At 45.0% G+C, this 24,298-nt stretch overlaps 1 protein-coding gene across 1 annotated transcript in view; it reads right to left on the reverse strand.

The window, feature by feature from the left end:
* Positions 1-1,609: 1,609 nt before the first annotated feature.
* Positions 1,610-24,298, reverse strand: part of KCNJ12 (potassium inwardly rectifying channel subfamily J member 12) — a 36,194-nt gene continuing 13,505 nt past the window's right edge. The window contains exon 2 of the mRNA XM_072982619.2: positions 1,610-5,495. Coding sequence (XP_072838720.2) covers positions 4,032-5,327 — 1,296 coding nt within the window. The 5' untranslated portion in view covers positions 5,328-5,495 and the 3' untranslated portion in view covers positions 1,610-4,031. The remainder of the gene's footprint in view (positions 5,496-24,298) is intronic.

A 24,298-nucleotide genomic window follows, 5' to 3' on the forward strand; every position in this document is an offset into this window, starting at 1 on the left:
TAGAAATTCATTTCCAGAGGAATACTCTCTCCTGACCCCAAAAGCAGCAATGATGAGTCGCCCTTTTTTTTATTCGAAAGGAAACAAAACCGTACGGACTGAGACCGTGAGCTGTGTGTGGTGTTTTTTCCCCAATAAAACTAAACAATAAATAAATAATTCACTGAATAAAAAGTTTCTAATCCAAACCAGTCGGTTGGATCAGTGGAACAACACTGAAGTCCGTTTGAAAATAAAGGCATATAAGAAGTGATGAGACGGGTGCAGGATTTGGAATAGAAGAATTATTTTGGATGGCAGCTCCCTGGCATCTCATGCTGGGTGAGGGGATTCTGGGCACGGTAGTCCAAAAAGTAACTTTTCCAAGGCTGTGGATGAGGAGTCAATGGCTAGTTACTTCTAGTTTCATTTTTTTTCTAGTTTAGGGCATTTTCAGTTCTCTGCATCACCTGTCCTTGTTTTAGGCCACCGTGGTGGTGAGGAAGGCCAATCACCATATTCACACACACAGTTACCCCCACACAAGTGGCTGACTCTGGAACTCCCTCCCACTAGAGGCCAGGCGGGCCTCCTCATGGTTCTCCGTCTGCAACCAGCTGGAGACCTTTCTCTTCAGACAGGCTTTCCCTTAGTGAATGACTGTTTGAGAGGGTTTTTTAAATGGATTGTGGGGCTTTGTTGCTTTTAAACGTGTTTTTAGCATTGGTTTATTTACTGTTTTTTATACATTTCTTCAATTCTTTTTAAACCTTTGTTTAGTTACTGGTGTTACCTTTAAATATTGACTTTTAATTGATGTCAGTGGCCTTGGGTTTTTTTTAAGGAGAAAGGCAGAGTAAAAATATTTTAAACAAATAATGTAGGTGTGCTCTCATTTACAGTAGTTATACTTTTAACTAGCCTTACCACCTGGGCCTCTAACAGCTACTTAGCCTTAAGTCTTACAGTAAATAATTTTTTCTGGCTGGAAAAAAACACACATTTTCCATATGGATTTCTGCAGATAATATAACACAAAATGAAAGGTGCAGGATCAGGGCAGGTTAATTTTGCTCTCTGATCAGTGGGCAGCTTTAGCTCATTCAGACTCTTAGTGCTCACGGAATTCTAATTTTAAACAGATTTTCCCCCACTTTCCTCTCTTCCGTTTGCAAGTTGTCACGAAACATCTGATGTCCCTTAACTCCTGCTCCTGCCACCTTTTGCTCCAAGGTAAATTCAGCTAGGATGAGGCATGTTTTCTCCCTTTCCTTAAAAAATAAATAATTTTTAAAAAATTCCTTTTGCAAGAACAGGCAGGGACCAGGGAGAAACAGATCAACGGTTGCTTGCAATAGGGGCTGTGCAAATCACATTTATTGCTTATGATCAGCTCTGTACTTCGATCACATGCCTTCCTCCAGATGGATGGGCATTGTGACACACACAACACACATACACACAGTAAGGCTGGAGAGAAGAACAGAGTGTTACTCGGAAGTAGCGCAGAGAAGGAGAAAGAGAGAGGAGACGAGAAGGAGGCAGGCAGTATGGCTTTTGATGTGAACAACTTCGCTCTTCACTCTAAGGCACAGCCCTGATGGAGCCAAGTACCCCCCCCCCCCCCCACACACGGGAGAACAATTTAATTCTCTTTTCTTGGCCTTTGCTTTTATTTATCTGTTTTAATCAGAGCATCCCTGCTTAACGGAGGAGGTGCTGATGAAGTGATGAGGGAGCCATCCCTGGGAAAGTTACTTTTTTTATTCTTCTTTTTCAAATAACTTCCAGTTGTTATCAAAAAGAAACATTTTCTAAGCTCTGGACCACGGGGAAGGCATTCAAGAGTTGGCCCACTAAAAGAACTGGGGATTATAAAGCAAGAAAATTCAAATTTATGTCCTTTGCCCACATACTCATTGCCCCAGAAAAGACAAAATACATTGGCTGGGGGGTGGGGGGAAAGGGATGAGGGAAAAAAAAGATATTTACTAAAAGCTTGCACACAGTAATCTATAGAGCAGACACATAGATGTAAATGTAGAAATACCAATTGCAGTTTTGATCGAATTGTAAAATATCTCGTCAGAGAGGGGAAGACTGGAAGCAAACAACTTTGGGTCTACTCTGCCTGAGAAAATCTAGACTTTGAGAATGGATTTCAAAGTTCCAAAATATTTGTGTGGTCTTACAGAAGATCTAGTAGCCCCAAAGTTTCAAAATCAGCTTGTGAACTAGAAAGATATACATTATAGATTGCCCATCATTAGAACCTAAAATCCTTCCATGCTTCAGGCCATGATTCAGGCAGGTTTTTGGGACTGAGTGACCTGCAAAATGAAGCCTGTGTCTACCACTCAAGTACAGATAACAAAACAAAGCAAGGTAGAGGAGTTGCGGAAATCTCTTACTGTGACAGGAGAGATGTTCAGCACTTAACGGAATTCTCACTTCTAATCACGGGCTAACTATAATGCTTCTCTGGGCCCCTTGGTGGACAGAGCTTGCTACCGCCACAGCTGGTTGTTGTTAGCACCACAGGCATCTGGTGTCTGGATAATTCTGAATTAAATGTTGTGCTAAGCACTCTGCAGTGTTAGCTACTTGCTGCGTCGTGTAAGTAGCCAAGAGTGAAGATTAGGCAGTGCATTAAAAACACAATCAGGATCCAAAGTCATCCAAGAACGGAAGGAGAAAGGAATCAAGACAGACAAAGAGATTGTTGGTTGTTACTGAAACTTGGTGTGGGATCCATTCAGACTTTAAAAATCATCAACTGCTATCACGCCCAGTAAGCGCTGCTTCTCCGTATGTCTTGACTACCAAAACTCATCTGGTCCCTAAAACATTGAGCATTATCTAATTCCAGAAGCAAAAATTAATACGCTGTTAGGGAAGAGCATGGCTGTTTGGACCACCCGTTTGGACCCAACCTCGCACCAACTGGGAGTTCTTCTGCATGAACTGGATTATAACCCCCATCATCCCCAGCTTCAGACCACCAAGTCCCATCTTCACCCTGCTTTGTTTTGTCATGTGAACCTTTTTTTGGGACTTACCCAGTCCACTTTCTTTTTAGGTCACCAGACCATGACTCCTAGCTTTTTTTTTAAAGAAGAAAACTCTATTTTTTTAAAGAAATATTTTTTAAAACAACGGATGTAGAGGGGAGGTCTTGACCTAAGTAGACCCTGCACCTGACACAGTTTAGGCTGCAATTCGATCTCCCTTACTCTGGGGTAAGCCCTGCAGAACCCAAGGGAACTGACTCCCGAGGAAACGTGGCCACGATTGCTACATCATTCTCTTTATAAAAAATAATCCTGTTTCTTCTTCTTTTTAAACACACGTTTTTGGTAAACAGTTGCCCATGTGGGAGGCTGAAACAAACGAATGAATAAAATTAAAAACAACCCCTCCCTCAATTGAAAAGCGGAGAGGAAAGCGTATAGGATTTCAAGTGTTAATCTAGTGCAACAGAATTCACATTTCTTGGCAGTATATATTTATATAGCTTATATATAATATTTTTAAAACACACACACACACATGTGCTTGCTCGCACGCACGCGCACCATTTTGCTTCCTGATATTCTTTCCCTTTCCACCTTTATAGTGCTTAGCTTTAAAAAAAATGTAAAAGACCCTCATTTATCGACAAGGAAAAGGGGAAGTGGAAATATCTCCCTCCACATGAGGTGCTAACTCATGCAAGGCGAGGGCTTGCTTGCTTTGCTTTCGGCTTCTCCTGCCGCCATTTTGAATCTGACGTCTCGTCTGTTCTGTGAACGACTTTATGAACACTGGAAGTCCCACAGCACTCAGAGGCAGGCCCTGGTTCCCCATCCCCGTGGCGTTCAGTGGTTATTGCAATGAGATTTAGAAAGAAAAACACCCTACAAACCACATGGTTTCTCAGGCATTCCTATGGCACTTGCATTGTTCTGCATAATTAGAGTTGGGTTCTTATTCTTCTTTTCTGTTTAGTAAAGGACAGAGACCCGGAGGAGAGGGGGGGGGATAGAGAGATGCCCTCAAAAACAGTCATGGGGTCATATCTCTGATTCCCTTCTGTAGGATCTCTGGTCCAACCCAACAGTGGCTTGAAGCCTGTCAAACTCCTGCTGGCTCTCTGAGCCCGGATCATCTAATCCTCTGCTATCGTCGTCATCTTCCTCCTCCTCCTCATCGCGGCTAATGAAGGCAAGCTCGTTCTCGTAGCAGAAGGAATTTGTGCCTGGAAGAAGGAATTTATTTTCCATGAGGTCCTTGGCACTACAGGAAGGGGTGGACGGGACCTCGTAGGTCTTGTGGAAATGAGAGTAGTCCACTTTGTATTGGTTTTTCTCCTCGAATAATACTGGCTCAAAGCGGTGGCCCCAGAGAATCTCGCTGGACAAGTAGGAGCTCCGAGCTTGCGTCGTCATGGCGGTGGCTTCCACCATCCCCTCGAGGATGACCACGATTTCAAAGTCATCGGTTTCCAAATCCTGTCGGCCAATCCCAAAAAGCGGACTCTCCTCGTTGATCTCATGGAGGATGGTGAGCGGGGATACCAAGAAAATACGGTCCAGGCCTTTGTCGAACCCAACGTCAATGTCTATTTGGTCAAGGGGGATGTATTCCCCCTCTTCTGTGATTCTGGATTTAATCAGCTGGGCCCTGACGTGGGCTTCCACGATGTGGCTCTTGCGAAGGTTGCCGACCCTCCACATAAGGCAGAGCTTGCCGTCCCTCATGGCAATGACCGCGTGGTGGCTGAAGAGTAAGGTCTCGGCCCTCTTCTTGGGCCTCGCCATTTTTGCCATGATGGCGCCGATCATGAACGAGTCTATGATACACCCCACGATGGACTGGAGGACCACCATGAAGACCGCGAGCGGGCACTCCTCCGTCACGCAACGGAATCCATAGCCGATGGTGGTCTGCGTCTCAATAGAGAACAGGAAAGCCGCCACGAAGCCATTGACCTGCAGGAGGCAAGGGGTGAATGTTTCGTCCTTCGTCGGCTTCTCTATATCACCGTGGACCAGCGCGATGAGCCAAAATATAACACCAAACACCAACCAAGACGCCAGGAAGGCGAGGGAGAAAAGCAGCAACATATACCTCCAACGGACGTCCACGCAGGTAGTGAACATGTCCGCGATATACCTCTGGGGTTTATCATCCATGTTGGTGAACTCAATGTTGCACTGGCCGTTTTTCTTCACAAACCGGTTCCGGCATTTCCTCCTGGTGTGGATTTTCCCGTTTCTAAAGCCGTTCACCCCAGGCATGGTGGTCAAAGTCAACCCGTCTTCCTCGGAAGAGACTATGCTGTAAGAGTTGATTCGGCCGGTGGTCATGCCTGAGTTGAGCAGCAGTGATGGGCGGGAAGCTTTCTCGACGCCTTCACGGATCTCCCTCTCGTCTCCCTCCAAATGCTGTGGTCATGGAAAACAAGAGTCTTCAATTCTGGGGGGGGGGGAGGTGGGGGTTTGTTGCCCCAGGAGGTGGGGATCCGAGGAGAGACTCTGTAATGAGAAAACAAAGGCATAAGGATCATTTATCAGAACTGAGAACAATGATTCTGGGGGGTTGTTCGAAGGGAAGAGTAAGATACAAGAAGACACTGCTAGAGTTACAGCTAAATTAACAAGGTGTTGATTATATGTCTGGTCATGTCTTTGGCTGTGTGATTGGCACAAGACCAGGCATAAGACAGATAATATAATTATCATAACATGGCATGATTTGGGGTGCAAGTTCAAAAAAAAGCACAACTTTAATAACAGGTTGCAGAATGGCGCAATCTCAGCATTTATTTTAATAAAAGCAGCTAGTCCTTGTGGTCTTTGTTTCAAAAAATCTCAGTCTGGCTACAGCATCAGACATTCCCAGAATATCTAGGAAGACAGCGATCGGACATTTATTGAAATCTCATGACAGTCCGCTTCCAACAAGGAGACATGGAAAGAAATAAACAGAATCTAAAATTCTTTGTCCGTACACTTGATTGACACAAATCCTAGAAACAGCACAGAAGATAGGTCTGTTGTAGGCTGGTAATAATTACCATTTTGCCTATACCGCAGTCTGGAAAATAAATTTTTGGGTGGGTGGGGCTGCTACTCCAGAATAGTCATGCTCGTTAGGGGCTAATGGGAAATGTAGTCCAAAAAGTAATGGCCAGAATCCCAGTGGAATTTGACTCGGGGGGGGGGGGAAGTGACAACATGGAAGTCATGTTGGAGAATTTAGAGTTATTCATAGTCTTGTGCCTGGCTGTGCGACCAGCACACAACGAGGCCTGAGACCGCTATATCATTAATTAGCTGCAGTTTGCCACCGTGATTTTTTTTTAAACTTACTCTGGAGTAAAATCCCAATTGGATTCTAGCCAAGTTTTCCAGCCTCTACCTAAAGCATTGTGTTGGCCAAGACGAACAACGACAAAGTTCTCCTCGGCCCTTCTATATATGAAAACCAAAATGGCTTTGCTGTTGGACTGGATGTCCAGGCTTGTCATTGGGTCCTTTGCCATGCCCAAAATCAGCAGGCCATTGTAGGGGCTGCAGGATATGTGTTATGGCACTCAAAACCCCATCACCTAAGGAAAAAAGACTTGATTGTAGAAGTCGGTCACTGCCACCTTCTGCCATCTCTCTCTCTCTGTCAAACAGTATGGCCAGCCTTATATATGGCAGAGGGCACATCAAGCCACAGTATTGGCCTTTCTCTGATGGTCCAGGTGGGGGCAGGACTGACCATGTTATCATCGTGCCCTAAGAAGGAATGGCGTACTGCCAACTTCCCGTGCCAGGATGATTGCTTAAGAAATGGGTTCTGTGATGCTGAGAGGCCATCTAACCAAGGCTGGGATGTCATCCTAACTCTTTCCAGCGAGGTAGAGCGATTTCACTTACATCGGACTCACTCAGCCCCAAGTCCATCAAAACCACCTACTCAGAGCAAAAGCCTAAATAGGAAATCTCCCAAGGGAGGTCTCGTCCAGCGGACAGCAAGCAGCTAGAACGATTTTATCCCCCTCCCCCACAAATCTTTAAAACTGGTTTAAAAAACTACTTTGCTTTAAAAATAAAAATAAAGGTGTCTTTAAAGAATGTCTTTATCTATGTCATAGTAACTCAAGTTTAGGAGCTCTTGTGAAGGCTAAATAAATGTTCATTTAATTAGTAATAGTAGTTCATATCTATGATTTCTCATCCGTTAGTTGGTCAACTTCACCATTTAAAAAGCTTCTTGGTGAACCCAAAAGGCATCCAAGCAAGACATTTCTTTTTTTCAAAAAAGTTATTAAACCCATCTTCTGTTTATAACTGTAGGTACCATAACCTAAAACTCACAACAACAACAACAACATTTTAAGAAAAAGTTTTGGAATTAATAGAGTCAACTGTACATAAAAATCAGAAAAGGTAACTGCTAACAAGCTTAAAACAAATAACGAAGTACAATGAAATGAAAATGTAACCAGATTCTTAATGTAAGTATGGCTTCATTTATTTCTTTGACTTTTTTTAAAAAAACTCAGCTTTATGGATATCAGGCTACTATAATAAAGATCATAACCAAGAACATTCATACCAATGTAAAATAGACTAATACAGTAAGAATGGGCCAGCCAGATAAAATGGCTTTAAGAACTCTGAAACCAACAGTGCAGCTAATAAATCAACCCATAAAATGCCCGTGCAGATAAAAATAATAATAACCAGGTGCTGAAAAGCTTTTAATGTCAGAGTGAATTATACCTTCATGGAGAGGAAACAGTACATCTGAATTACTGTGTGATGCAGAAGATTAGGACACAAGAGACCTGGGTTCAAATCCTTGTTCAGCCCCAGACTGGGGTCTGTGTGGGGCACTGCTTAAAACCACTCCTTGAATATCTCTCAAACCTAGAAAACTCCCATCGGAGTTGCCATTAAGTCAGAACCATGCCAGCCGTCCAGTATGGCACGTAGGGCCACTGTATACATAGCTGCCCTTCCTCCCCCTGCCCCATTTTGTCTTCACAACAACCCTGCAAGGTAGTCAGGTGAGAGACAAGAATGACACGGTGACCCAGTGAGTTCCAGGACCAACTAGGACAGGAAGGGGAGAATTCAGATCTCCCAAGTTCCAGCTAAAAACTCTAACCACCAAATGACCCCAGAGTTTGGGAAAGTCCCAGAATTCTCCAACCAACCTTGCCCACACCTTGGGGATGATGGGAACTGAAGTCCAAGAAGTAAGTTCCACAAGCTTTCAGGCCACCAAAGCCCTGAAACCTTGGAGAATTCAAGGCTGGGACTGACTCAGTTTGGTCTAGCCACGAGCATCAAGGAACATGGTTGGAGGACAAAAACAGTAGGCACGTGGGCTACGTGAGTACAGAGCAGGGGGCTCGGGAGAGGAAACAATGGCCTTTGTGATGCCGTAAGGCCACTCGATGCGCAATATGCACCTTCTGGAAGCTACCGGACCCGATGGCATACAAAGGGGTGTGTTTGTTGTTCTGTATCTCGCAGCTAGACTGGTCAATAGAGTCAATGCCTGTAATCACAGCCAGAGCCTGGGGGTAATAATGTAACCAAAACATCCTTTGGGTCACCTTGAGAGGTAGCGTGTGCCAACCAGGGCAGGATGGGCTCACGAACAGCCCAATAATAGAAAGCTGAAGCCAAAACTCTTTGGCACATTCATAGAGTCCCTGATTTCCAGACCCAACTCATCCTGGACAATGTCCCTTTTTTTTTTTTGATGAACCACCTGGGAAGTCTGGCTGGAACCCAAGCCAGGAACTTGGCCAACTGCAAAAAACAAAACAAAACAAAACAAAAAAAAAGAGTGGCGCGCACGGAGTTGTGGAGCGAAACGGTACGGCTGCGCCCATACTTTGGGGTGCCCTCTGTCCCCAAAAGTATTTTAAGCAGGCGGAGCAATCTGCCTCTCCTCTTGGGGCCGGGCTTTGATTGACATGCCCCATTCACACCACCTAACAGAAGACGGCTTTGTGTTTCGGTTCTCAGCTGGTCGCCCCAGGCGACAAGGAATGGCATGCAGGCGAGTGCCTGGGCTTCCATTCAGAACTTGGTCTTGTCCCCTACATAGATAGTTATAAAAGTGTATGAAAGTATCATGGGCTGTGGCAGCCATGATGGGGCCTATCAGAAGGAAGAACTGCGTGCCGAAAACATTACATACCTGGAAAAATGTGTGTGTGTCTGTATGTGTGTGCATGCACCCCCAGTCTCCTCTTCTTCCTTTCCTTCATCATGTGCACTTATATAACTTTCTGCAAATTACTTTGGAATTATTGGACAGGCCTGCCTCATATGAGAACCAGCTGTCCGGGTTGAGGGGAATCCTTGCGAGGAAACTGAAGGGCAGAACAGAACGCCACTGTGGACGGCCCTTTAAACACTTTCTGGATTCGCTGTCCTCCCCAACAGGGCACTTCTCTGCCCAGACATTAGTCCAGGAAAGAGAGAGAGAGAGAGCGAGAGAGAGAGAGTGAGCACAAGACTGCTTTAATTGAATTGCTAGCTTATCCCCAGAAGACCCTGTAATCGCTTTAGAATACTGTACAACCTCTTGTCCATTTCCTTGCTTCCTTCTGCTGTCCCTGGTGCTGGAAACCCAAATTTACAACCTGGGAAGGTTTTTTATTTTATTGTTTAAATTGTGTTTCTCCCAGAAGGTAGACAAATTACAAGTGAGAGTTTAGCTTACCCCATAAGTAATGAGACCCTCTCTGTGTCTCTCTTTTAAAATGGCTCAAAGGTACCTTTTTTAAAGGTACACCTGGAGTGGAAATGGGAGAAAGACTTGAGCAGCTGATCAGAATGGATGGAGTTTACGTCCAGCACTAGCTCAAGATATTTTTCTGCCTTAGACAGAGAAGATGGGCTTCTCCTCCTATTCCATGTGCAGAAGTTGTCTGGCTAGTTGGTCTGGGGCCTGGGAACATCAGCAATTTGATATCATAACAGATCACTCCAGAAGTTATGAGCTAGTTTAGGGAGCCCTCAACAAGTTGTACAGCGTCCGTAACTCCTTCCTCTGACCAGAGGAATCATCTGAACGATGCAAATGGGCAGCCTCCACTGCTTTCCTTCCCCAGTCCAGCATCTGCTGTTTGAAGCTATTTCTTGACTTTGCCGAATGGTAGAGCCGGCCCCCGTCCAGTGTGCATTGGAGCGCTTTGGAATGATGATCAGCTTATGCCTTCTGAGGACCTCAGCTACAACCCTTTAAGGCAGGCTCTACCAATGTTGGGTACCAAATCCTGGCTGCTCTCTGGGGCTCAGTTGTAGTTCAAAAAATTAAATTCTGGGAAATGCTACTTTGCAATAAAAGATTGGGTACTATTTCCTATAAGATCTTGAAAATCTATCTTAATTTAGTTCCATTTTCTCAAAATTCCACCTGCATTTTCTTTCCACCGTTGTTCTGAGTCAGGCTGGAAGATTTTTGCGGTATTCTCCCTTCGCCCCCTGCATGCACATTTTAAACAGTTCTTTTCCTAATGTGTACATTTATTTTGGAATTTCCCCCATTTTTATATCCTGTTTCCTATTTATCAGCATGTTGTTTGTGCATTTGTTTTCCTTTTTGCTCACTTAAGCCGTGCGGTTTTTAAAATGTACATGCTATATTGCGCTCACTCTCTCTTTTTCCTGTGCAACACAACTGGGTCCTTATTGCAAATACATAAAGTGAAGGGAATTTCTTTTGAGTCTCAAGAGGGCATGGAAAGGCTTCCTCCATCAAGACTATTCATCTTCACACTTTTTTTTTGGGGGGGGGAAGGAATTTCAGACATTTGGTTTGGCTAAAGAAGAGTTTTGAGCACACATTCTTAGGCTGATCCTGGAGTCAGGGAAAGAATTCCCGAGGAACATAAATAAATGGTCAGATTACTAACCAGACAACTCTCGAAGGAAGTCGGACAAGAGAAAGTCAATACTTTAAATCTCATGGAAGTGCCTTGTTTTAGTTAATAGGCAAACTGGGACGAGGAAGCAACGATTCTCTGGCATGGCTGGACTACAGCTCCCATGATCCATCTCCCGCTAGCTGGGGATTATGGGAGTGGGTGTCCAAACAGAACCGGAAGGGTGCGAGGTTCTTCACCCGTCTTGCAGAACCCTGATGCCAAGCTCAAAGCATCATCAGCTTGACAAGGAACAAACACCGACGCACCCACTGCTAAGGCCGGCTCTGAGCATCTCCGTTCACATCATGTAAGGATGAAGCATGCCACCTGTTTTAATCTAGGGTGGAGGGGAAGCTTCCGATTGTGCATCTGGTCCCAGACCTGGAATCTATTCCTGTCTGGAAAATTCATCTTCCTTTATTCGCATCCAGCCAAAACAAAAGAGGCCAAAGCCGCCACCGCAGCGGGGGCTGGGGGCTGGGGGTGGGCAAGAATTAATGAGCACCAACCCAGTACAGCATCTTTATCGGATGAGTTTATGACTTAAAGGGGGAGGAATTATGTAACTCGGGTGGCAGTCGTCCCCGTCCCCCTCCCCCCTGCCGAAAGGATCATCATCAGACGCCCGTTCAATTAATCCCTCCTAATTCACTCCTGCCTGCCTCGCCCCCGTGGGACCTTTCCCACAGAAAACATGAGGCTCCTGATGTCAGGATCAGGTGGAAGGCCAGGCCAGGCTTGGGAACGAGCAGAGTGCTGGAGTTGGTTCTCGGGGGGCAAAAGAGGGAAGGGGGGGTCCCCTCCCTGCCCTTTCAAAGCCCCCCCGGTGTTTCATGCCTGCATTTAGAGGCACTGTTGACATCCTGTCCTTCATGCATGCTCTTACTTTCGCAAAGGATGCAGCGAGCCACCGGTGGATGGGGTCAATGGGTCACTTTATTTGTTTGCTATTTTTTTCATTGCTTGCTCTCTCTCTCTCTCTTTCTCTCTCCCTCCCTCCCTCCTTCCCTCACAGTCTCTGTGTGGTCAAATACCTGGGGTCAGTAAGACTTGAAAGCCGTGGGGAGGGTCCCTACCAAAACACCTCTAAAATATCCAGGAAAAGTCACTTTAAAAATCAACTGGAAGGCATGCATAACTTTACTTGCAAGCTATAACTTCACTGCCGGGTTCTTACAAAAATAAGGGTGACCTGTTAAAGGTAAACTACATTATGGTAATTTGTTATATCCAGGCTCTGTTTTTTAATTCAGCTTGGCACCTTCTGCATAACTTGCCAGTAGATCTATAGGTACTGTAAGGTTCAGCTATGTCCCTCCACCATGGTGAGGGGGTGAAGAAATATCATTTCATAGAAAACCTGTCTGCAGAAGTACGCTCCCACATCAACAGGGCAAAGGGGCGTGATGTAATCAGTGGACCTGAAGACTGATTTTGTGAAGGTAATGAATTATCTCCAGGGTTCTGGAGCCAACAGAGATTTATCAAGAAGAAATCCTGCCAGACTAATCTTATCTCATTTTTTGATTGGGTAACCTCCCTGGTAGACAGTGGGAATGCTGTAGATGTAATATACAGTGGTGCCCCGCATAGTGACGTTAATCCATTCCAGGAAAAACGTCGCTATCCGGAAACATCGCTAAACGGAACGGAAAACCCCATAGGAACGCATTAAACTCTGTTTAATGCGTTCCTATGGGGGTAAACTCACCACTAAGCGGGAATCCTCCATAGCGCTGCCATTTTCGCCACCTTGGTAAGCGAGGAATCGGCGTGAAAACGCTGCGGGCAGCCATTTTCTTCATCCGGCAGTCATTTTGGAACCGCCGATCAGCTGTTTCCCAAACATCGCAATGCGAAGATCGGTAAGCGAAACGCTTACTGATCATCGCAATGCGATGTTTTGCCTATTAAAACATCGCAATGCGATCAGTTTTTCAATCGCAAAATCCGCATCGCTATGCGGATTCGTCGTTAAACGGTGCGCTTGTTAAGCGAGGCACCACTGTATTAGACTGAATATCAGGAAAAATATCTTAACTGTTAGAGCAATAAGACAATGGAAACAATTATCTCAGGAGGTGGTGAGCGCTCCAGTGCTGGAGGCATTCAAGAGAAAATTGAATAACCCTCTGTCAGATCTGCTTGGATTTGGATTCCTGCACTTGGCAAGAGGTTGGACTTGAAGGTCTTATAGACCTCTTCCAACTCAACTATTCTATGATTCCGTGATTTTTGTCAGAACTTCTGAGGAGCTATCCAAGGTTCTGAGATTATTCTGGAAAGAGGGTATCACTCTAAAATTCAGACATCAACTCAGTGTGGAATCCCACTCCCATGAAAATGGTGCCACTGGCAAATTACTGGAAAATATAAATTAAATGATGCAGGAGAATAATCTGTTTTTCCCCATGGTAATTCCTCTTCGTACTTGGAGGTCATGCCCTGACCCATAAATACAACCTACAAATAATCACAGAAATACACCTTGGCAGTAATCGTGCTTGCATCTTTCAAAGTACAGATCTGCTGAGTTTTATTCTGAGCACAGAACTCTCTGAATTGGTTTAGTTTAGGTTAGCAGGAAGTGATATTTTGAGGGTGCAAGTGAATAGCCAAGGTAAAAACTATATCGGAACCTATGGTATGGTCATAATCATTCCTATGATTCATTTAGGCTGTAAAGGCTTAAAATCTTGGAGGAATCTAATTTCAGTCAAGAAGTCTATTTGAATAGACACAACTATGCATGCGAAAGAAGGGCAGAGACATGTGAGCGACCGCTTCATCATATCAATAGCTCTGCTTCCTGGCCACGATCGATTCTTTGCTAAAATGCTGAGTGTCTCTAACCACTGTAGTTACGTAATTGTGTTTCACGAATCATGCGTCATACCCATCGTTAAAGCATGTGACCATACTCCTATCAATGTGTCCAAGCCAGCTAGCGTCCCCGGAGGCGAATAACTTTGAAATGAGAATAAACAAGAGTACATCCAGTGGCGACTCTCAGTTTACAGAGGCACCTATCGCTAGATCTGAAACAAATTCAGAAGGGGGAAAGGTTCGCGCAACTATTCTTTGCCAGACAAGGTGTGCAAAAATGAATGGATCAAAAAATCTGATCTGCAGTCTTTTATCCCTCTCACTTAACATGTCCAGTTTTAAGAGGGTCCAGCTGTTTTGTCTGGACTTGCTTTGCTTTTTTTGGTGGGGGATGCATGATGCAGAAACAGCAAATTGGATAATAAGTTGCATTATATTTTCAAAATTTTACCAGCAAGGTGAAGTTTGTCCTCGCATGATAACGTTCTTATGCACATTGGGGAAGAGGAAGTATTTAAAACAGTGGTTCCCCACCTTGACCCCCCAGATGTTCTTGGATGAAAACTCCCAGAAATCTTCACCACCAGCTGTGCTGGCCAGGATTTCTGGGAGTTGTAGTCCAAGAACATCTGGGAACTCAAGACTGGAAACCACTGCTTTAAATACGTCATTTAAAAATACAAATCCTGCAGTGGGATCCAATGGTTGATTTCTATGAAATCAACACAGAGACACATAATTAATAGTAATGCTGTCAAACGTACACCCTTGTTGTTTACTAACTTGCAGCAATTTTACCCCTCTCAAAATAGGCTCCAGAGCTATAGGCAAAGATCCATTACAACACTCCTGAATGTTACAGGAGCAAGTAAAAGGAATTACGTTATCCCAGTGGTTCCCAACCTTGGATAATCCAAGTGTTCTTGAACTGCAATTCCCAGAAGCCTTCTCCACTAACTGAGCCGGCCAGGGTTTTTGGGAGTTGCAGGTCAAGCATACTTAAGTTACCTAAGTTTCGAAACAAGTGTTTTATCCTCAAAACAAGTTCAGCACTCTGGAAAGCTCCGTAGACATTCAGCCCAGCATGCAGTCCCCGTTCCACCCTCACACCCACCCCCCAAATCAGTCACTAGTCTTTGCTGTGACACAGTTACAAGGAACACACAATCTTTCCTGTGTTGGCACAGACTTCTAGAAGATCAATCCCCTAATGCAGATTTCTTAGGTTTTGACACTGAGACCTGGTGGGTAACAATTCAAAAATTCCCTTTAATTATATTTATTCAGGGTTTCCACCAAATGATTATGCTCAGCAGCCATCAGCACCATTATTATTTATGCAGTTGTTATTTTTAAAGGCTCGTTTTGTTTGCTATTTCATGAACTGTGTTGTGTTTTCTTTTTACTGTAATGCAATATGTTTTAAATTGCTTACTGTTGTTTGCATTTCGAGGGGGCAATATCAGGAGGGAAAAGAGGATAGGAATGTTTCTAAACAAAACTAACATGTGAATCAGCCCTCACACAGCCTGCAAATCCACACTCACACAATTCATTACAAGCTAGAAGGCTACAAACATACTTTTTCCACTGACAGCACCCGTCTATGTGAATACTTTTACATTAAAATCTGGCATTGCTACAGACATGCTCCTTTTTATTAAGCTGGCGACTGTTAGCAGATAGGCACAAAATTGCCACTTTGCATTTAAAATTGCTCTTGGTTCAACTGCAAATGTAATTTGCACTCTGCATGCTGGCCAGAGGCCCATTGTCACCACAGGAGCCTAGCAAAAACTGAACTGAAATTGCTCCACAGGATTCATGGACTAGAATGCAGTGCTGAGAAGTTTTGTTGTATGGCACATCCTGTGCATGGGGAATCTGTTCCACATAAATCTCCCCACTGTTGAACCTCTCAGCATGGCTGAAAAACTGAAGGGGGTGTCTTCTATGGTACACACTCAGTTTTCATCTGGGAAGGCTTCATTTTCCAAAATTCAGGCTGTTTTGAGCATGACAAGTTTACTCAAAGAAAGTCTTGTGAGATTCCTCAGTTCAAGATGAGGTGAAAAGCTCTCCTCCCCTAAATTCTCTGTAATTTGTATGAAATGTCTCTAACTTTTTGAGAAGCCAAGCATACAAACACGCACATATGCACCCAAAGATCAAGCACAGAAGGACTGAATGATGGTCAAGAAAGATACAAACAACCCACCTCAGGCTTCAGATTCTTAAACAAAACAGCCATCGTCTTAGTTTGGGGCACTTCGCTTGGCCTCATCCTTGCCTCCATTTTAACCGAGACCCAACCAGATGAGGTGTGTGTGTATTTCTACAGCACTTGCTAAAAATTGTTGCTAAAATTTATTTCTTTGCTCCTAATTTTAAAAACTGTTTTCACAAAGATTCAAACATTATTTCAGCTGTTAAATGCCAATGTTGCTAACCAATCGCATGAACTATAAACACTTGGCACCGATAGCAAATTGAACTGGGGTTTTCCCCCCATTGCAAAGCAATGTGTCAGTAACAGAGTCATGCCTAGCACAATGAATTACTTTTAGAGCTTACTCATAAAGAACCCAATTGCCAACAAGTTTTTAACTCCGCATCAACACTAGCACATTACCCTTCATGCCAACACTTCTAAGGATATTGGATTTTATAAGAAAGACGCACCCCTTCCAGCCTTACCTCCCTGAACTCAGTCGGTTTTTATGAAGATGGCGACTCTCAGCAGAGAGGCACAAAGTTGTCACTTTGCATTTAAAATTACTTTTGGTTCAATTGCAAATATAATTTGTACTCTGCGCACTGGCCAACTCTAGGTCAATTTTTGTGTTAGAGTTGGAATGAGAGAAAAATGCTCAACACTCTTGAGCACAGGAAGGTACAGTAATCCATCCATCCATCCATCCATCCATCCATCCATCCATCCATCCATCCATCCATCCATCCATCCATCCATCCATCCATCCATCCATCCATCCATCCATCCATCCATCCATCCATCCTTCCTTCCTTCCTTCCTTCCTTCCTTCCTTCCTTCCTTCCTTCCTTCCTTCCTTCCTTCTTTCTTTCTTTCTTTCTTTCTTTCTTTCTTTCTTTCTTCCTTCCTTCCTTCCTTCCTTCCTTCCTTCCTTCCTTCCTTCCTTCCTTCCTTCCTTCCTTCCTTCCTTCCTTCCTTCCTTCCTTCCTTCCTTCCTTCCTTCCTTCCTCAACACCTGAACTTACTTCGTGTCTTTCTGCACCTTTTTTCTCTTTCTTCCACCCCTCTCTCTCTCTCTCTCTCTGCTTCTTACCCCCTCTGTCTTCTCCCTTCCTCCCGACCCAGCGGCCTGAAAAAGGTGCGATAAATTATCCTCTCCATTTACAAAGGTTTTGTTTTTTAAAGTGAAGTCAAGTCAGAGGGCTCCCCACCCGTAATGCAGATGATGGCCATCCTTGGTCCATTGAAAGCCCCCAGTAGCAGCCAGGAAATGTTGTCTTCAAAAAGGAGTTGCCCGGCAGGCAGGCTTTAAGTACAGCATTTTCAAAGAAAATATTAATCATGCTGAGAAATGCAAATAAGCCCAGCTGGGCAGTGGCTAATATACACAAAGCAAGTGCTTGAAGGAAGAGTCATCCATCTAGCTTCATTAGGAGGCACCCTGAGATGAGACTTTAGATTTCTCAAATTAGTCTGGTAAAGCCAGAGAGAGAGAGAGAGAGAGAGAGAGAGCGCATTGCAGGTACTGCCTCCACCTCCAGCTCCTCCTCCTTCTTCTGTAGGTTGAACACCATAATGGGTATTTTGACTTTAGGTGTGATGAGTGTAAAAAAATTGCATCCAAAATAGTCTCCCAGGTTCTTCATCCAAAATCCAGCTCCACAGTTACTATGAGAGCAGCAGTTAAAAACAGGGAAACTTAGGAGCTAGGGATGGTAGAACCACCAATGGGTATCATCAATCTGAGGAAGAACTAGCTCCACCACATCATGCACCTATTGGGTAGTGATGCTGAGTCTACCTATGGAGGAACCTTTCCCAGTCTGAAACCTGGAAGACCTTCGGTCAGAGGTGTGCATTCTGTCTGTGAGAGAAAGGTGAAATGGCTAAATCTTTGAGAAAAATTGTCAGTCAGAAACGTGAGCTTGGTGAAACAAAGTCTACAGCAGAGGTCCTCAGATATTCTGGGACCACAACTCCCAGAAATCCTGGCCAACACAGCTGGTGGTGAAGGCTTCGGGGCATTTTAGTCCATGAACCTCTGGGGACTCCAGGTTGGGAACCACCGATCTGAAGAACATAGAGAGCAGGGGTAGCTTGTGGAATGGAGCACCTCAAAATATCAGGGGTGGCCAGTGCTCCACTCATGAGCCATTCTTTGGTGGGCAGAATAGTTAAATAAAAAGCGGGTGGGATAGGCTCCATGTAAATTGTCTCGTAAGTTCCCCAAAAGCAGTTAAATATAAATATAAATATGTATGCTTTCCAGATAAGCACTGACAGAGAGATCGAAGGGTTGTAGACATTTAGGCAGTAGCTGTCACGGTCTTCTACCCACCCAGTCCTAAAGTATGCGCGCAAGCTCTCCATGAAAAAGGCGGGAAGAGAATGAGGGAATGTTCCCCAAAGAAAGACAAAGGGGTTGTTGTTGTTGTTTTTTAAAGTGTGTGTGTGGCTTCTTTCTTGAAGTCCATTCTTCTTTTTTTAAGTCTGCCAAATTCTACTTCACATCTAAGCCCACCCTCTGCTGTTGGCTATTGACCCAATTTTAAGACAACTCGGAAGCAGAGAAGACTGCAGCGTGTCTACTCAAGAGGAAGCAGGGCTGAGCAGCTCAGCCACGCCTTCAAAGAGCCCCGTCAAGGGACAAACATTTTCCTTGTCTCCTCAAGAGCAAGCAGGCCCCCCCAAAGGAGATGTAGCTGGAATACTACAGGTGAGAAAATGGCTACAAAAGTCCTCCTCTTGCAGCATACGCTTTCGTCTGCATACTGTTCTTCTTGCCTCTTTTTTGGTCCTTCATAGTCCCTCCTCACTGGAGATCCACATAGGCCTGCCTGGGCATCTCCAGCAGAGAGGTGGCTCTCTGTTTCCTTGGCGACGGAGAGTCCCTTCACATCCCTGTGATGGCGCTTCTTCTGGGACCACGTTGACCTTTCAACTCCAACTTGTCCAAGCTCATGGCCACAAATAACATCCCGATCATTGGTTGCCTCATTAGCGGAAAGGTTAAAACTGAAAGAGCGGCTCCCTATGGTGCTGTCACGTGAGGGAGAGACCGTGGCGGGCGCCCTGGAGCTGAGTTACCTCAGAGGGGCTATGATCTGGGCGCAGCTCGCACGCAGAGCCGTACCAGTGGCAATGGGCACATCCTGCCCCCACCCTTTCTGGTTGCTACCACTCTTGAAGTGAAAATATTTGTCCTCAAAAAAATACTGCTGTGCCTCTATCCTTGAGGTAGAGAGACTCACATTCAACCTGGGTGTTCCGGAACTTTCTTTTAGGGTTTAATCACCTAAACCAGTGGTTCCCAACCTTGCCTCCTCAGATGTTCTTGGACTAAAGCTCCCAGAAGCCTTCACCATGATCTGTGCTGGCCAGGAGTTCTGGGAGTTGTAGTCTAAGAACATCTGGAGACCCAAGGTTGGGGACCATTGACCTAAGCCAAAGGTCTGACCCCACATCTGGGCATTGATTATCTACTGATTATCTATTGCTTTCTCCCAACAAACTTAAGGTGGCAAGCATGGCTTCCTACTTCAGCAACAACCTTGTGAGGTACACCTGACTGAGAACGCAGAGAGCAGCTGGCACAAGGTCTCCCAGTAAGTGCCATGGCTCAGTAAAAATCCACGATGACCCTCCAGATATTTTTTTTAAACTGCAACTTCCAGAATCCCTCCTCATTTTTAGCGATACTGTACCCTCTAGGGCTGATGGGAATTCCATCATGGATTTCCATGATGCTGTGAAAGGCAACCATCTCGTGCTTGGCAACAGGTGTAGAAAGCCATTAAGGGCAGGAGCACAGGACTCTGTCGACTATACCCAATTGAGTATCCTCAAAAATCAGGAAGTTTGGTTCTCTGAGAAAATGGACCCCTGTCACTCCCACCTCCCTGTTGTGCCCCAAAGGGCCCGATAGAGGAGGAGAAGGTAGAAACCAGGTGTGATTTCTGAAAAAGTCAGCTTTCTGTTTATAGTCTGCTGATGCCAGAAGAGAGGGGTGTGCGTGCATGCGTGCGTGCATGCGTGCGCATGCGAGAGTCTTGGTGGGGGCTGAAAATCAGTTGCCAGACTCCCTGAATAGAAGATCTGTCCACCCAGGGCTTTTCTCTGCCTCTCGATAATGGGAATATTTCCAGGCTCCTTGTGGTCCTCCCCCCCCCCCCCGGGAAAAGATTTTCTGCCAAGTCTGTTTGTTTTTTAAATGGAGCAAGCTGCTTGCCTCCACAGTGTGCTCTAACGCTGGACAAAAGGCTACACTTAGCCTCCCGCCGAGCAGAGAGAAGGGCCACTGAACCTTTTGACAAGCTGGCTCGGCTTCCATTCCACCGAGCCCCGGGTTCCATTAGTCTCTGGTGGAAATCCCACAGAGTATCCCTTTGTAGAACACAAGACCCCCCTCCTTCTCTCTCCCCCCCCGCACCCCAGCCCCAGTTCTGAAAGCCACTTTCCCCAACAGTGACCGTCTAGAGCCACGTACGCCTCCATGAAGCCTTCTGTTCCGCCTTCCTGCCTCCGTCAGAGTCTCAGGATCTTGTTGACTTTATTGTTCATAAAACAAGAGAGAAGAAGTGAAAAAAAAGGGGGGTCAAACGACCTCCTTGCACACCCTATAAGCTCATACATAAAGATATATACAAGACAGAGATACTGAGAGAGAGAACAAGTGCTTCTCCAAAATCCATTGTATGTGATGTGTTGTCAAATCACATCCCTCCAGAGAGAACCAGCCTGTGTAGCCTTGGGCCAGCTGCACCATCCCAGGACGCTCCCAGAAGAAGAGAAGGCTCAATTACTTCTCAGTAGTCTCCACTTAGAAAGCTCTGAAAAGGGTCACCATAAGTCAGAATCAACTTGATGATGGTGGTGATTTACCAGCGCTACCCCCATCCTGTGAATTTTCATGGCTGAGCAGGGATTTGAATTCCCATCTCCTCACCCATCACTATCCACCCCACCTACAGAAAATGTATCATAACTTAGGTTCCAGAGTAGTTGGTGTGTGTCTGGTAAGGATCTTTTGGACAAAAGGAGGTGGGGTTGAATGCCGTAATCAATAGATTTTGGGACAATACATTGAATGTCTTTTTCATCCTGCAACCGGATGGGGAGGTGGCAGGGAGGAAGGGGAAAACAGCAGTAGGAACACCTGGCTGAACCAGGACATGTGTCTGGGGGTTTAAGGGCTCACTCACCAGCATCATACATAAGCCCACATGCCACTGAGCCAGGAGGGACTACTGAAAAAAGTGGGGGAAAGATCATTCTGCAACAATAAGAAAAGATCATGTATGGGCCATTTGTATGGATTGAAACCACAGTTTGGGTCATCTCCCAGCCTACATCTCCAAATCCAGATTTAAAGGCTTTTGTGCTTACTCTAGATCAAACAACAACTACTACAACTAGCTATATCTTTGAAGGCTCATCTCATTTGGACATGTTGCTAAGCTATATGCCACACATTCAAGGTGGCATGGAGTTAAGAAGACCCTGGCAAGATGGCTTGGCGTGAGCGTTGTCACGCTTCTTCTCTGCTGCAGCCAGGAGACTCACTTGTTTTCTTAGGATTTCCAAATGCCATTTAGAGGTAGCAGAATGAATGAATGAATGAATGAATGAATGAATGAATGAATGAATGAATGAATGAATGAATGAATGAATGAATGAATGAAGATGTGTTTGATCAAAAGAACAGAGGACATCCCATTTTTGACTTCAGATGAACAGATGAGAGAGTCCATAAAGATACAGGGAGAAATACAACTCCTCTGATAGCAGGACATGCCATATCTCATTCCACAGTGCTTTACATGCAGAAGATGTCAGGTTCAAATCCTCCCATCAGGAGAGAAAGCTGATGGTTCTTGGTCCATCCAAGTCAATGTTGTTTACTCTGACTGGCAGCAGCTGGCCAGGCTAAGCTAGATGCCTGGAGAAGCAGCCCATTGCACAAACACTCATGATTCTGTGGACATCACATAAAGGTGAATCATATACTGTAAGTACAAAGAACTGACACAGGCCAAGATCAGCACCTTGGACAGGGGCCTGGAGAACTGATTCCCTGGAGCAGTGGTTCTCAAGCTTGGGTCCCCAGATGTCCAGAAATCCTGACCAGTACAGCTAGTGATGAAGGCCTCTGGGAGTTTTGGTCCACGAACATCTGGGAACCCAAGATGGGAACTATTTGACCTGGAGAGTCTACTGACAAAGAATACCATTGTACTGGGAAAGAGGAGCAGGCCATCAGCCTTAACCAATCTTGCAGGGCTGGGCTGTTTCAGAAATTCAGTCCCCACTGCATGATGATGGGAGTGACGTTCTTTAGCAATCCATGGTTGTTTCTGTAGCAGGTGGCTTAGCTAGACGAGATGGTTTGGTGGAGTCCTCTAAGGTGGATGGAAGGACTACATCATCAGGGCAGGGCGATATACAACAGAGTACCAAGAACGAAGCTTAGAAAAGCTTCTTTGAAAAATGACATCTTCCAGAAGACATCTTCCGGTATGGCCATTAGATGCTGGGAGTACTTATTCAAAATATGTGACCGTTCCAGACTTTGGCTAAGGATGGTCATCAAAGGCGGTCGTCAGTGTCCCTTGGGGTTACGAGTTCTCCTTGGAGGTAACGCTGAACCTCTGAGCCTAGGAACACAACAGTGGGTTCTCAGCATCCCAAGTTGTTCTCACCCCCATGACTCGATTGTTTTAAGCATGAACCATGGGACTTTCTGCAGGTGAGGCAGAAGCTCAGAACGGTGGCCAACCTAGCCTTCTATACCAGCTTGTTCTCTCAAGACTGTGGGGCTTTCCAGAAATCTTGTCAAGCAAAGCCTATGTGGCTAATAATGCGCCGACAGGATCCAGCCTTTCAGTTCTGCTGAACGCCCACAAACAGTAAGTGCTGGCAGTGAGTAAGGGAAGGCAGACTCCCAACTCAATCTGCTGAAGACCGTTTGGCCTGAGGTTCAGAGAGCTCGAAATAGCTCAGATGCCAACGTATGTGCATGCAGCTCTTCCTTGTTCTTCTGGCTTCCTTCCTGTCACATTAAAAATGGACACGCTCCGGCACATCTTCGGCTTGTTTTCATCTCCCTGCTGTCTCACAAGCCAATTCAAACTTGCAAGGAGCAATATACTGTATATTTCTCTCGGATGATAGGGAAGTGAATTTAGCTTACACTGGACTCAAAACACCTCGAACAGAGAAAGCTAGCATGTCTGGGGGGAAGGGGCTTTAGTTTCACCCTTTCTCTGAGATGCTAGCTTTTTAAATGCGAGGATCGATGCTTGTTCTTGTCTTCATGGTTCGAGAGAAAGCATTGGAATGGCCCTCCATGCAGCTTAGTAAAATCCAGGAAAAGCTGTACAAAATTCTGAAAGCATTCTTATTATTTCCCCAGACTTTCTTGTGATGGGAGACAGAGGTAGTTGTAATGTTTCACTGTGGTTTTTTTTTTACATGTTCCTATGTTAGGGGATAACCTGCCTTATAGAAGAAGATCAGAAGTCTTTATATTATTCATTTTATTAAAGAAAGGGGAGATAGCTAACTTCCTACTCCTCCACTAGTGGGAAAACAGCAATTGATGAGACATCTGGAAAGGAAAAGATTAAGATACTACAAGTCTTCTCAATAGGAGACAGTAGGATGTAGGTGTGAGAGCAGGGAGTCAGGAGACCTCAGTTCAAATTCCCACTTGGCCATGAAAAAATTATTAAAAACTTGAACAAACAGCCAGTTTCTCCTCTTGACCACTGGGTGTGTTTTGGGCCCTGTGTATTAGGACATTGCTTGAATTAATAACAACAGCAATGTGCCATCAGATCAGCTCTGACTTAGGGCGATCTTTTCCAGGTTTTTCCAGGTAGAGAAATACAGAGATTTGTTTTCCCCTTCCCTTCTTCTGAGGGCAGCTCTGGGATCACCGTACAACTTGCCCAAGGCTTTCTTCACAGGAAGCCCCATGGGGGAATCGAACTCCCAGCCTTTGACTCCACAGCTAGATACCGAAGCCACTGAGCAATCCAGCCAGCTATTGTTATACTTATTATCTGTAGTTATTTTATTTCCATCTTAATTAGAATTATTGTACCGGAGCAGGATTTCACCTGCAGTTCAGGTAGAGGGATCCGTATGACGCAGGCCACGTAAAGAACAGAGCAGGATTTTCAAGGTGGTTTAAGTAAGAGAGCCTTTTTTGAAAGCATAAAAACATGAATCAATAACATGAATGTTCCAATGTATGTGTTATGCGCCATCAGACAACCTCTGACCTACGGTGACCCTGGTAGGCTTTTAAATACGTTCAAGGAATGGCTTACTTTGGACACTCACCATGGGTT

The sequence above is a fragment of the Pogona vitticeps genome, chromosome 13, assembly GCF_051106095.1.
Source record: "Pogona vitticeps strain Pit_001003342236 chromosome 13, PviZW2.1, whole genome shotgun sequence".
Classification (NCBI taxonomy): Eukaryota; Metazoa; Chordata; class Lepidosauria; order Squamata; family Agamidae; genus Pogona; species Pogona vitticeps.